General features: G+C 38.5%; 1 protein-coding gene across 1 annotated transcript in view; it reads left to right on the top strand.

The window, feature by feature from the left end:
* Positions 1–15,314, top strand: part of LOC131251260 (ferredoxin-dependent glutamate synthase, chloroplastic-like) — a 175,449-nt gene that overhangs the window by 75,557 nt on the left and 84,578 nt on the right. The window contains exon 9 of the mRNA XM_058251878.1: positions 6,953–7,098. Within this exon, the coding sequence (XP_058107861.1) occupies positions 6,953–7,098 (146 nt within the window). The remainder of the gene's footprint in view (positions 1–6,952; positions 7,099–15,314) is intronic.

Genomic DNA, 15,314 nt, shown 5'->3' with positions numbered 1-15,314 from the left:
CCTAGGCCATGGTAGACTGGTGCTAACTCAAGTACCCTCTCAAGTATTGCCAGTACTGTTCCTCTTTGAACTGGATAAGTAAAATCAACCTGGGTACTTCGCCATTGCCATGTTCTTTGGATGGTGTGGATTTGGAGCTAGAAATGCATTAGGTATGTATGCAACTCTTGGATACAATTGTCCATAGTCATATCCTGGATATCCCTATGTGTATTTGCAAGTATACTCTTGCGCATATCTGGCGGTGCGTCATAGCTGTTGTAGTTGCTCCTCCCATATCCTTTAGGAGCATGACCATATCTGAATTATCTATATCCATATCTATGTTGTGGCATAGAACCGGAGCAACCTTACGCACCATTACAATCCATGGATCACATGCTATGTGCTAGATACTCTTTGTAGATGCTATTCAACTCTGCTTGCGACGATCATACTTCTTGTTTAACTGAGAAGCCTGTGTTGGGACAATAACAACCATGGTTTTTGTCCTGGATGGCATAATCAAATTTCTTCTCCCTAGTGAGTGGGCTGAGAAGCCCGACTTTGACTTGGACGACCGCTACCTCCATCAGTGCCTCTACAGCTGCCACCATCTCTGTCAACTCCATTGCTCTCTATGTTGAATGTTTTGTTGTTGCTGAGTTTGACCACCACATGTGCTTGAATTCCTGATGGTTGGCTATCTACCCTCGTCAATGTGTCAAAAGAGAGCGGTTATGAGCAAATCATGCTTAATCATGGCTTGGTAAATAGTTTCTACCAATTATGTGAAAAAAATTGAAGTTCAAACAAGGAAAATAACAAATTCCTGTTGAATAGGTTTCTGACACATTTCGTCTCTTTGATTTTGTTTTTCCTGCCATAAATGAGATATTTTCCGAAACATACTTGAAAGGAGTTGCCTAAATGTGATTTAGAACAAATCCCCTCAAAGAAATCTTGGAGAAATTGCTTCTTTGTTGTTGTTGTTGTTGTTGTTGTTTTTTTTTTTTTTTTTTTAAATTTTTTTTTTAAATTTTATTTTAAGGATGGAGGCACTAACCCACTATCGTCAATGCATATTGACTGTATTGAAATACCAAGGAATCTTCTATATTGGGATGGATGATTTAGTGCAATATATTATCAATACCATGGTATATCATATGATAGTATTTACAATATATTCGATGATGCCAGGGGTTTTATGACTCCCTGAATGTTTGCATTGTAGGGGTGCAATACTGATACCATTTGATAGTATTGATACTACAGTCAATGGTTATAACATGATGAAGAGATGCTCCCTCTCTAGAACTAGAATGAGTTGGCACGGCTTTAACATGTTTCTGGTCTGTGGATCAAGAATTCTTTTTTAAAGCTGCAACTCGGATGAGGTTGATGTTATTCTATAAATTTCATATGTATGCCAATATATATGTACATTTTGTGTGTAACATATATTTATCTTCGTTGAAATATGAATGGGGTGTAATGCATTCTTAACTTAGCAATTTAGATGATGACAAATTTGTTGAATTTTATACTGGTTCAAAGAGAAAGGTGCCATGGAGAGCCTTGTTTGCTAGACTATGGTCAATCTGGCATGAGCTCAGTAATGGAATATTCCGTGATAAAACAAGCTCTCCTGGGCAAAATCTTGTAAAACTCTCGTTAATTTGCCTCCGGAGGCTTTTAGGAGTTCTTGGGGGTGAGGAGTCATGTATTGAGTTGGTGACGCCTTCTCACCTCCCTTTTCCAGTTGTAGTTCCCTTTTTGTTTCATATTAAACAGGCCAATCTAGCTCTCTCTCTCTCTCTCTCTCTCTCTCTCTCTCTCTCTCTCTCTCTCTCTAAAAAAACAAAAAAAAACTTCCTTGACATCTGTGGAAAGGGAAACATTCATTGCACCAAAATGATGTAGACGGAACTATTTAGCAACTCTTATGACCTAATAAATAAGGGACATCTTTGTCTTTTCTTGTTAGTGTACCCGTGTTTTCATAATTAGGTCCTCTAATGGCAGTCATGGGAAGAATTTGGGGAGCATTCATCTTACTTTTGTGAGGAAATTTTAGGCTGCCATATGCTAAGTTCCATTTGACATACTTATATTTTATAATTACTTGTAAGGAAATTTGATCATGTATTGAGTGTTAATAGGGGAAGTTCATAGTTTCGTTGTTGGCATATCTTACATTGGGACAAGTTGATCATAAATGGGTGTTTGGAGAGCTAGTGACAATAACAATTTTGTTGCTGTTGTTTACTCTTTCTTTCTATTTTTTCCTCCCACTACTGAATCTGGACTAACAGATGTGATTGCACATCAACATTAGGCTGCCTATCAGGTTTTAGCTTGATCCAATCTCAAAGGAATGAGATCCATCCAAAAAGGATCAAACAGTTCAGAAACTGCCTTTGACCGATCTGATCATCATGGTTAAGATCCATGCCCTCCAGTAGCTTCTTTATGCGGAATACCGTTTCCCCGTAGAATTTCAGGCCAATCGGCCCTCCAGTGGGTAAGATATGGTCCAAACAAGTTCCAATATATGGTTACCGTCTAGTTGTGTAAGGTCCACCAAGAAACAAGCAATTGGGTGCCCACACTAGTGTCCAGAGTCACATCATCACCCCATTGATTCACCCAGCATGACCAAGTATGTGACTGTACAATCAAAGGGAAATCTAACTGATCAAGCAGGATAACATGATCGTATGGGCATGCTTATCGTAATGGGGGCCCTACATGACTATCATGAGCTAGGCATGTAACACCACCACCCACTAAGGGTGGGTGGGCCCCAAATATGGCACACGTTTGATGCCAGGGGGCTTTATAACTCCTTGAATGTTTTGTATCTTAGGGGTGCAATACTGATACTATCTAATAGTATTGATGCTACAGTTAATGGTTAGAACATGATGAAATGATGCTCCCTCTCTAGAACTAGAATGAATTGGCACAGTTTTAACATGTTTGTGGATCAAGAATTCATTTTTAAAGCTGCAATTCGGAGGAGGTTGATGTCATGCTATAAATTTCATATGTATGCCAATATATATAGTGTCACGACCCTAAATCTAGTGTTGGTAATCCATGATTACTATACACCAAATTTTGGTTGACAGCCTCCATAGAACTCCGATTTTGGGACTTCCAACTATCACATACTAAGTCCCATAAGCGGGGCTCCACAAGGAGGATTTCTGAAAGTAAAGACGACAAACACGTATCATTTCTCAAATTCATCATATTCAACATATATTACTGTGTACAACTGAGCACATCAATGCAAAACCAAAACATAAACCATGTCATATTTACTATACCTGATATACATATTCAGGGTATTACAAAAAAATATATACACTGATATGTACGAAACAAAAAAGGACAACTGGAGTCTGTAGCATCTACTCCTGCAGCTCCCTACTCTCACCTGAAAAAAATTAGAAAGGAAAGCTTAAGCTACTAAGCCCAGTGAGTGCGTATGTGTAGTGAAAATGCATGTTTCATGTTATGCTTATATAATGCACAAGAATGCACAGGCTTTCTGAATTGATAACAATAAACTAAAGATACAATGCATTATGCCACTTTTTATGTTTCAAATCATTTTTAATTACAGAGGTGGAACTTCTACCCACTTGTAACATACACACTCTTTCAACATTTCCACAACTTCTCATATTTCCCAATTGGATCACCAAAGTCTAAAACAGAGGTGGGACTCGCATATGATTGCTACCCACTTGTTTAGACTTTTCCACTGTGGTCAACTACAGAGGTGGGACTACATAGTTCACGGGCCGAACTAGTCTAACCCACTTGTGTTGAACCTCACTATCTGCCTAACAACGAAAAGTCATAAGTCGCCTGACAAAACGATAGCGGACAATTTACGAGCTCGTCACCCACAACCTATCTTTGCTTGCCCATAAGCAGGTCAGGTCAAACCTCTCAACCAATCGACACGCGTTGGTGGGAGTCGTTGCCTACTTTGGTATTTCGGCATTCCAACGCTTTGTTCTTCCACCCGGGCTAAGCATTGGTCGCTCCCAATGGTATTAATCGGGGTTTAGGGACTTTCACCCACGGACCCTCTAATCATGTCTTGTCGAATTACACATTTCCGGTGTGGTGTCCAACTCAAGTTATAACAAAGTATGTTTAATCGCATTTATAATCACCATATGCATAAGTCCACACACAAACACTATATGTCATGGTTTTCAAGGCAAATATAGGACGACCTTCCTCATGTGGTCTCCTCATACATTTAAGTTCCTCATAGGGGTCTCATATAATACATCATGTATCTAGACGGTTTATATACTCATCATAGACACATCGTGTGTTGCAACACAACCCCATCATAGACACATTGTGTGTCACAACACAACCCACGATGATCACCATATCACCATACCATGATATGAATCATTCACTCTCAATCATACAATGATACAACGACTATGAATCATGCATATGATATGCACCTGACTTGACCACTCTCAATCATACAATGATACAACGACGATGAATTATGCATATGATATGCACATGACTTAGCCAATCTAAATCTAATCCGAGATTTATTCTGCTATAAGACTTCATGCCAGAAGCATGCTTTTTCTTAAGAATTAACTACATCAAAAGGGTGAAGGATATTTTTTTTAAACATTTTGTCAAACAGGTAGCGGGCGGACATTGTAAGGGACAAAGAGAAACCGTTAGAAATACGTATGACTTTAAACAAAACTAAATCATCTCTATCATCTAATCTTCCATTAGTAACCTAATCACCTAACTCAAAAAATCCAGCCATACCCTTAAGAAAATCCAGCAATAACCTAACGAATTTAAATCAGAAAAGCTAGTCTGCTTAAGGCTTTAAAAGAAAATCCAGCAACAAATTAACCAACTCCATCAGAAATTCTAGCAAGAACCTCACCCTAAATCAGAAATCTCATCTTTTATAGGGCTTTTAAGAAAATTCCGCATTACCTAATTCGAAATTAGAAAATTCAGCAATACCTAACCCTAAAGTAGAAAATTCATCAATTATCTAATCGTAAAATAGAAATTCCAGCAATCTATTAACCTTAAATGAAAAGCCAGCAAAAACCTAACCCTAAAACAGAAAATCCAGCCATTATCTAACCGTAAAACAGAAATACCAGCAATCTATTAACCCTAAATGAAAAGCCAGCAAAAACCTAACCCTAAAACAGAAAATCCAGAAATTTTCTAACCCTAAATGAAAATCTAGCAAAAGGGTTTTGAAGGAAACCCCAACGTACACATATGCGTGCTCCTAATCTATGCACTCACCTGTAACTATCAGAGGATTGGCTCCCAACCTCAGCTTCTATTTCCTTCTTTTTTTTTTTCTTCTTCTCAACTTCACACTCAACACGAAAGAGTGCTGGAAAATGGAATGTTGCTAAAGGGTTTTCATATGCATGGACTTGAAAATGGTTTGAAATTAGCTTTTGTCTAAAAAGAAAAGTTATGGGATGTTTTGTGATGATTTTTGAAAAGTTTATACTTTTAGTAGCAATATAATAATGTTATTTAAGTAATTTGAACTAACGCATTCCAAAGAGTTCAAAAACATCGAGGTCATTTAAGTATATTTTCTCAAAATATACATGTGCATCTCTATGCAAAACTTACAATCCGGGTGTCCTATTGACATGCCGTTTTCGCCATTAATTCCGTAACTCGACTACGGTTACAACGGTTAGGCTCTCGGACCTAACGGATTTTGAAAACTCGATGGTGGGGCTCCGCCAGATAAAATAAGGACATAATTGTCATTTGTCAAATTGTTTAATTTTAAGTCTGTATCTTAAAATTCGGACATCGGGTTGAAATACAGCTTGCGGCTCGATAATAGAACAACATTATGATCAAGTCAAAACATTCTCGGGGCCAATGGACCTATAGTCAACAACTATCCAGTGTACAAACCAGATTTCGGGGCCTCGGGTCTTACATATAGACATATTGTGTGTAATATTTATTTATCTTCCTTGAAATATGAATGCATTCTTATCTTCAATAGCAATATGGATGATGATGAGTTTGTTGAATTGTATACTGGTTCGAAGAGAAAGGTGTCATGGAAAGCTTTTCTTGCTAGACTACGGTCAGTCTGGCATGAGCTCAGTAATGGAATATTACGTGATGATCGAGCTCTCCTTGGGGAAAATCTTGTAAAACTCTTGTTAATTTTCCTCATGAGGCTTTCAGGAGTTCTTGGGGTGTGAGGAGTCATATATTGAGTGGCGACGCCTTCTCACCTCCCTTTCCCTATATTGTAGTTCCCTTTTTTTATTCGTTTTCTAGTTCAAGAAAGAGAAGAAAGAGAAGAAAAAACCTTGACATCCATGGAAAAGGAAAAATTCGTTGCACCAAAATGATGTAGGTGGAACTATTTAGCAACTGTTGCGACCTAATAAATAAAGGACATCCTCGTTTCTCTTGTTAGCGTGCCGGTGTTTTCAAAATTTGATCCTGTAATGGCAGTCATGAGATGAATTTGGGGAGCATTGATCTTACTTTTGTAAGAAAATTTTAGGTTACCATCTGATGAGTTCCATTTGACATCCTTATATTTTATAATTACTTGTGAGGAAATTTGATCCTGTATTGATTGTTAATGAAGGAAGCCTATAGTTTTACTGTTGGCATATGTTACATTGGGACAAGTTGTTCATATATGGATGTTTGGAAAACTAGTGACAATAACAATTTTGTTGCTGTTGTTTATTCTTTCTTTCCATTTTCTCTCAAAAATTTTGAAGTTTGATCACTGCTCTTCCTTGTTGCCCAAGATAGATCACTGCTCTTCCTTGTGCCCCTGGTTTTGTAAAGATTGTAACTGTAGTCTTCATTGGCATGCTCTATCTTCAATAACCAATTCTTTTTCTACATTGAAAAATTTCTGATTCCACAGGTCTATGAAAATACGGATGTCAAAAAGCGAGTGGCCTTATCGAAACCCTACAGCAAGTGGTTGAGTGAGAATATGCGAACTTTGGAACCTGTCCACTTTCTCTCAACAGCTGCCATGGACAACGAAACAACTTTAAGACACCAACAGTAAGATTCATGTTTTTGTTAGCTGAACCCAAATTTGACAGTCAACCATTATAATATCCGGGTGTATTCATTTACTTTTGCATCATTGTTCAAATATGCTACAAAATGTAGATACTGTTGCACTTGTTCTGAATCTGGGGTCATCAAGAACCATATAACCTGGACTGAGGTCATGTGCGGTTTATTTCTCAAAGTTGCATCTTAACTACCATGTTCCATATTATGCTACCTGTGGTATGCTTTGACTCATGTCATATAAACTCATCGTAATTCTTGTTACAACATTATATACATTTCTGTTGAAATACTTTTGTCGAGAAGTGTCTAAAAATTTCTGCAAAACCTTTTGCTTCAACAAATGTGTTTCCTCGTATCTACTTTGTACTTCATAGTTGTCTGGCTGGTGGTCAACTCCATCTAATCTGTATGCAGTCTGTGATGCTTCCAGGCCACATGTACAGATGTCTACACATAGGGCCAAAGGTGGGCCCTCCTGCTTTCCAACCCATTGAAAGAGTCCAAAAGGGACATCTGATTGATCTTTGGGGTCTACAGGACCAACTGGATGCCCATATTAACGGGCCAATTGGTCTGTGGGGTCAACATGACCAATCAGATGGCTATTTCTATGGTGGTTTGCCTTGTGTGTCCCACTGGATCAATCATTTGACTGTGTGGGCAGCTTTGCTTGGTCACAGGATTAAGCAAAAAGCTCAAAATAGTTTCTTCTTCTTCTTCTTCTTCTTCTTCTTTCTCTGTGAAAGTTTGATAAAAGTTTCCCTTTTTCAATAAGAAACTTGTCTGGTGTTAAAAGTATGAAAGTAGATGGCAAAAGGTTATATATATGTGGACTAGAGACATATTATGTGCAATTGAATATTAGACTGTTGCTTCTACTGATTGGATTCTTTGAAAGAAGTGATTCTTCTATTGAAGCCTTTCAACAGTCCCCTTCATTTTTATTTTTATTTTTTCTCAAATTTATGCAATTATGCTGAAGAGTTTTGAAAGATTGAATCTCAAATCTTATGCATGCAATCCATCTTTAAACTACGTTTAGTTTCAGTCCAATGTTCAGCCTTTGCCAATGTAGTTTGAGTGTGAACGTTAACTAGTGGTGTAATTATGTAAGGGCATTGTTTGTACTTTCAATGACCGTGAGGATATTCTTGTAATATGTGTAAATCTTTTGAATAAGCTTGAGTAGATCTCTGGAATCTCTGTAGAGGGTATTCATTGCTCTCTCTTTTTTTTTTTTTTTTTTTTTTTTTTTAAAATAGTGGAAATTTTATTAGGAGTCCAAGAAGCAAACACTAATACAATAGGGGTGATGATGAGAGGTCATTGATTTGCAAAATGCATTAAGGAGCACTCCACAGCACTGCTGAATTCATGAGTGCCACACCGCCTCTCAATAACCTTTTCCTGACCTAAGCATAACACTTCATCCCTTTGCATCTCTATGTTTCAAAACACACTGTTATCTCACCTTCCAAACTGACTGTAGTGTTGATAGCAAAGACACGCATGACTTTCCTCTTCCAAACTAGGCATATTCCCTCCCAAGCCTCTAAAAACGTTAGAGATAGAGCTTGACATCGACCACGAAACTTGGAATAAGTAGAAGAGTTGATCTAATTTCCAAAGGAAGCTAGAAAAATCACATAACATAAAGAGATGATTAACTGAGTCGACATCCTGGAGACATTGAACACACATTTGTGATCACCATCTGATGAGGACATCCGAGCACAGAGAGCTCCTGTTTCTTTTTGGCTAGGTGATGCATACATGGGGCCTTCTGGGCCCAATTCGAGTGCCTAGCCCGTTAAAGGCCCCACACTGGGAATATGCATGTGGGCTACTTAATTGGACCATTTCGACTATTGGATCATCGTCATTAGACATCTTGATCAGGGGCCATGGAATAGTTTAGTTTATTTAGTTGTTTATATGTTTGTTATTTTTTGGTTTAGGTTATATTTTTGCTAAGGGAGTTGGGAACAACTTTTGTTTTTTTGAGCGTCTTTATGTGACTTTTTTATCTGAAAGTGTCTTTTTGTAAAAAGTCTTTCTTGAGACTACATATGGCTTGGACGTCTACACCCTAGCCATTATTGAGCATATGAAATAAAATTTCTTCTTTCTCTTTGCTTTGAGATGAAGCAAAAACCTCTTGTGATTGAAGTGATTTGGTGTGATGCCATGGAGTAATCCAAGTTATCACTCTTTCATTCTCTTCCTTCAAAATGTATTTCTTCTCTTTTCTCTTTCTTTCTAGTTCTATTTTCTTTTTTCTCCAACAACAAACCATCTCCATCTCCATCTTTGTTCTTCCTTTTTCCAATCCATACACCTGCAACCTAACTTGTCCCAAACTCCCTCCCAACCACTCCCCCCAACCGTACACCCGTATGGCCATACCTAGCCGTACCCACCTATCCGTACAACTGTACGGACATACTTGTAGGGTTGTCCGTATGGTTGGCTTCCCCATTCCTTTCATCCCTTGTTTACCCTATTCAAACCCTACTACCTAAAATCCCAAATCCCAAACCCAGTTTCCTAAAATACTAACCCTAAATCCCTAAAACCTCAAACCTTAATTCCCAAATCCAAAAGCCCCAAATTCTCATTTTCCCCAAAACTGAAAATCTAAAATGTCTTTGTGTACATACCTTGATGGTCTCTTAGAATCCCACCTAAACCAGCTGGACCCTGATCGTTTGTCAACTTTCTATTGAAGTTCAGTTTTAACCAAGCTACATGAGTTGGGACCATCTTTCTTTTGGCTTTGAATGATCCAAACTGATTCAGATAACTCCATCCTAGTTTGTTATGAGCATCTAGAAGGATATCCCTAGCATTTTCCTATCTGCCTTGCACTACTCCATGATGCAGTGCTTGGATAGCCATCTTCGAAGAGATACCAGTGGGCGACACAGAGTTCACCAGCCTGAAAATTGTCTTGCAGCCGATCTAGTGATGGCCCACATGAAGCCTAACCTAGTGAGAGTTTAGTACATATCTTCCATGAGAGACCTCAATGCATCAACAGATGGGGAACATACTCCTCTCAAGCTGGGCACATTGAACATCTGTTTGGTAAAGCATGACCCCTGCTTTTCAGGTGGTCAATCTTAATAATGTTGTCTAGAACTTCTGTCCAACAAAACACATTTACCTTCAAAGGTAACATGGCGAAGAAAAGCTGATTGAAATCAACATAGCCAAAAAGACTCCATATCCAAAAGTTTCTAAGGAAGATTTCACAGAGAAGATGCTGTGCTCAGACACCCTTCTATCAGTTCTCAAATCGAAATAGATCTTCGAGTGTCTAAAACAATTGGGCAAGTGAGCATAGGGAGTTAGGGACACAAGTTTCATGAAGTCTGAACTCTCCCCTACTCCAACTTTGAATCTAATGTACTTCCCAAACTCTGCCTCCATAGTCGAAGCAACCCTGCAAAAATATATTCCTCATTCCACCGCTGGCGCTATTAATTCCCCACCTGATACTGAACTTCAATATTTTGTTTTTTTTTTTTTTCCTCTAAACATTGACAATATTATTGTAAAGGCCGAAGCTACCATATACAAATATACAACACAAAACTACAAACACTGCCAGCATTTTGGGAATTGATCTGCAAGTTTTACAGCCCTTGCCCATTCCATAACATGAAGTTTTTCCCTTCTAAACACAACTGAAGCTGCCCTGTTCCTCTCCGACCACAAAGCCCAAAATCCACCTAGCATACTTGAACACCAAATTCTTGAACCTGATTTTCCTGACCCCCCCACCATGTCATGCCAGAAAAAAGTTTTCAATTGAATTCGGCAACACCCATAACACCCCAAGAAGTCGGAAAAAATTCTCCCATACTACTCTTGCAAAAGAACAATGGATGAAGTGGCTTGATAGAAAAGCAAACAAACACTCGGAAGGATCATTCTCCTTCTACGGAGAGTATCTATAGTTAACACCTTTTTTTCTGCCTACTAACCAAGCAAATGCCATCACCTTTGGCGGATCTCTGTAGCGCTGTATAAATGACATCAGGCAAACCTCTTCGCTAGCATCATTCCCATTTAGCGTTATGTAGAAAGATCTCACCGAAAACTTGTCAGATTTATCTTTAAGCCATCTGAGCGAATCCACATTCTCTAGTGCTTGAGGTTCCTTGACTAGCAACTCTAAAAGAGCACAAAATTCTTCAACTTCTACATCCTCTAGGTTACTTCTAGACGGAGGAGCCCAGATAGTTTCCTCACCCCTCTTAGAGAAGCAGCTTGCCATTTTCAGATCTGCCTCCCTAGATATCCCTGCTAACCTTGGAAATGTGACACTCAACCTGTTATCTCCTACCCATATATCCTCCCAAAATCGGATATTCTTCCCATCACTCAACTAGAAACCTATTCCTTCCCACACCCTATGTTTCAGTGATGCTATCGACCTCTATAAGTAAGAAGCTCAGTACATAGAAGAAGACTTGACCCACCAACCCTTTCTTCGACTTTATATTTTCTTCCAATTGCCTCTCACCATTGAGATCCCATTTCTACCCCAAATCTCCAAACCCATTTTCCTAACAGCACTAGATTCATCTCCTCCATTTTTCTAACCCTTTCTCCCCCTAGTTCCCATGGTTTACATACCTCCTCCCATTTAAGTGGAATTTATGACTATCTCCTGCTCCTTTCCACAAGAAATCCCGCCTCAGCTTTTCCATTTTCATCGGAACTGATTTCGGGCATTTAGTGACATGAAATAAACTGGAAGATTGGACATTGTTGCTTTTATGAGCATAATTCTACTGCTCATGGATAGATACCACATTTTCCATTTAGATAGCTTTCTCTCAAAACGTTCAATCACTTCGTCCCACATGTTTCGTCGGTCTTCCAATACATAACGGAAGCCCGAGGTAAGTGGTCGGAAAAGAGCCCTCCTTGCATCCAAATAATGCCGCATAAGTCTAAAGGCCCTCTTTCAGTAAACCCACCCTCAAAGTTTCGCTTTTACTAATATTTACCTTTATTCCCAAGACCACCTCAATACAAACAATTATCGACCAAAGATTCTTCACTTCTATATCATCCGCCTTACAAAATAATAGAGTATCATCCGCATACTATAAGTGCATAATCTAGAAATCCGAATTATCCACCCCGAAACCCTCCACCAACCCGATCTCTACTCCCCTTTCTATCATTTTGTTGAACGCTTCCATTACTATCACAAATAAATATGGAGGAAGCGGATCACCTTGACAGAACCCTCTTGAAGCTGAGAAAAAAGCATTTGGTGACCCATTAACTAACATGGAGAATTTAGCTGACCTTGCACACTTTTGCATCCAATATCACAGTTGGATCCAGCATCCCAACCTACACAACGTGTAATGCAAAAATTCCCAGTCGACATGATCATATGCCTTACAATTTCTTTCTTCTCTCTTTTATTACAAGAATTGATACATTCATTTTCCAATAAAGAACTATCCACATTCTGTTTTCCATTGACAAATGCCTCTTGCGAAGCCAAAATAACTTGTTTTAAGTCTGCACAAAATCTAGAAGACAATATTTTAGCGACAACCTTATATGGACCACCTATCAAGCTGATAGGGTGAAAATCTCTAAGGCATTCAAGTCCTTCCTTTTTAGGAATTAATACTATTAAGGTAGCCCCTAATTCCGACACTATTATAGCTCTATCATAAAATTCATTTAGAAAGCTTATCACATCCTTTCTAACTAGATCCCTTTTTTATTATAAAATGTTCTCGGCAATCCATCCGGACTTGGGGCTTTATCACTTCCTAATTTTGTCACTGCTTTCTTGATTTCTTCTTTCGAGAAGGCCTATTCCAAAGATTCTACCACTTCTATTGACATTGAATCGAACTGTAAATTGTCAAACACCAGTCTTCGCCATTCATATTTTGTCAAAAATTAACTTTGGCACAAACCCTTGCCCTCTATCCTTTCCCATTAAAGCTTTAAACTTTTGGCTCTCGCTCTAGCACTAGCTATTGCATTAAAGAATTTGGTATTTTTGTCACCTTCTTTTAGCCACGTTGTTCATGATCTTTGCTGCCATTTGATCTCTTCCTCCCTCACAAGGTGTCCCGTATCCGTTACGATACGGCTGTATCGGCCGATATGTAATGGTAACGGCCGACACCGTTATGCGATACGGGGTCGAAATGGGCACCCCCCCCGATTCTGTGACCGTAACGGCCGTTACAGGGTCGTTACGCCTGTTACAAGCCATAACGGCCGTTACGTCTCCGTAACGGCTGTTACAGGCTAAAGAAAATAGGAAAAAAAAAAAGAGAAAAAAATAGGGAAAAAAAAAGCCATACCTTTTTTTTTTTTTTCTTTCTTTCTTTTCTTCTTCTTCTTCTTCTTCTTCTCGGACTGCTGCAGGCCTCCTCCTCCTCCTCCTCTCTCTCTCTCTCTCTCTCTCTCTCCCTCTTTTTCTTTTCGGTTTTCCTCTCTCTCCCTTCCTTTTCATTTCGTATGGGAAAAAGAAAATCGGAAGCGGATTGGCTGGTGTACCACACACCAGTTATATAGTTGTTGTAGATACGTGTCATGCTAAGACGAGCGCTGACACTCGAGCTCGGAGTTGTACAAACGGCTCAAAGGAGATCAAAGTTACATGGGCTCCACAGTGATGTATTTATTATATCTACACCGTTCATCTATTTTTAGAGATCATTTTAGAGCATTATCCAAAAAATGAATCATATCCTAAGATCGTTTGGACCACACCAAAAATAGCAGCGGAGATAATGATTTTCACCGTTAAACAATTCGTAGGCCCCACCATATCGTTTATTTTCCATCCAATCTGTTCATAAGGTCAAAAAGACCTGAATGAAGAGGAAAAACAAATTTCATATTGATCCAAAACTTCTATGACGTTCAATCCCCCACTGCTTTTTGCAGTGTGGTCCACTTGATAATTAGATTTATATTATTTTTCGTGTCAAGCCTTAAGACGTGCTCGTCAAATGAATGGACGGTTTAGATATAACACATACCTCATGATCAGACCCACAGGACTTGCTTACGTCAAATGAATGGACTGCATACGAGTTACGCAGCACATCGCACAAGTTAATAAAATGTACATGTGCCACGTGGGCCCCACCATGATTTATGTATTTTATCCATGCCGTCCATCCATTTTGCCACATCATTTTAGGTTATGATTCAAAACATTAGTAAGATCCAAATCTCAGGTGGACCACAGCATAGGAAACAGTGGTTATTATAGAATGCTCACCATTAAAAATTTCTTAGGGTCCACCTTAATGTTTATTTTCCATCAACCTATTAATAGGGTCACACTGACGTGGATGAAGGGAAAACACACATGTCAGCTTGATCTAAAACTTTTGTAGCCCTAATAAATTTTGACACTTGTGTGCTACACTTCACAATTCGAGTCTTGCCTAATTCGAGCTTTGGATCTGCCTCATTTTTGGGCTCATGCCCTAAAATTATTTGGCAAAATGGATGGACGGTGTGGATATAACACATTCATTACGAGTGGGGTCCAAAAAACTTTGACACTCGTCTGTTATACTTCACAATCCGAGTCCTACCTAATTCGGGCCCTTAAAAAATTGTACACGAGACATGTATTAACTTAAAATTTACCAATTAAATTATGGACTGTAATTGCTAACTCAAAATGCCAAAATCAAATTGTTTGAATAGTTTTAATTGTTAATTTGTGGACGCTTATTTTTTAAAATAGGGCCTTTTGATTTTTTTTTTTCATGATTCACTATCCAATAAATGCCCACCAATTCACAAGTGGGATAATGCCAATAAATTGTATGAATTTGAGGCTGATTTGGGGCATGGATTGGTCCTCCAAGTTAGCCCCAAATTGGCAACGCGATCTACCTGAATTTAATTTCATTTTTTAAAAGAACTATTGGGAGAAATGATATCAAATTGTTAAGTATATAAATTAGATATTTAGAAAATTAAATATATGAATTTTGTAGTCAAATTCAGGTTATCTGGTTCATAAATTCATCAGACAGTCCGATACAACTTCTCACCAAAGAGTGGACCGTTACACCACCATAAACATGTTCCAATTTATAAATGAATGCATATTTGGAATGCTTAGAATATTCCGGATTTAATCCATGCTTTTTTCATATTTTTTTGGCAAAAAAATA

Source organism: Magnolia sinica, chromosome 7 (assembly GCF_029962835.1).
Source record: "Magnolia sinica isolate HGM2019 chromosome 7, MsV1, whole genome shotgun sequence".
Taxonomy (NCBI): Eukaryota; Viridiplantae; Streptophyta; class Magnoliopsida; order Magnoliales; family Magnoliaceae; genus Magnolia; species Magnolia sinica.
Note: the sequence above shows the minus strand (reverse complement) of the source record. Positions and strands in the feature narration are given on the sequence as shown.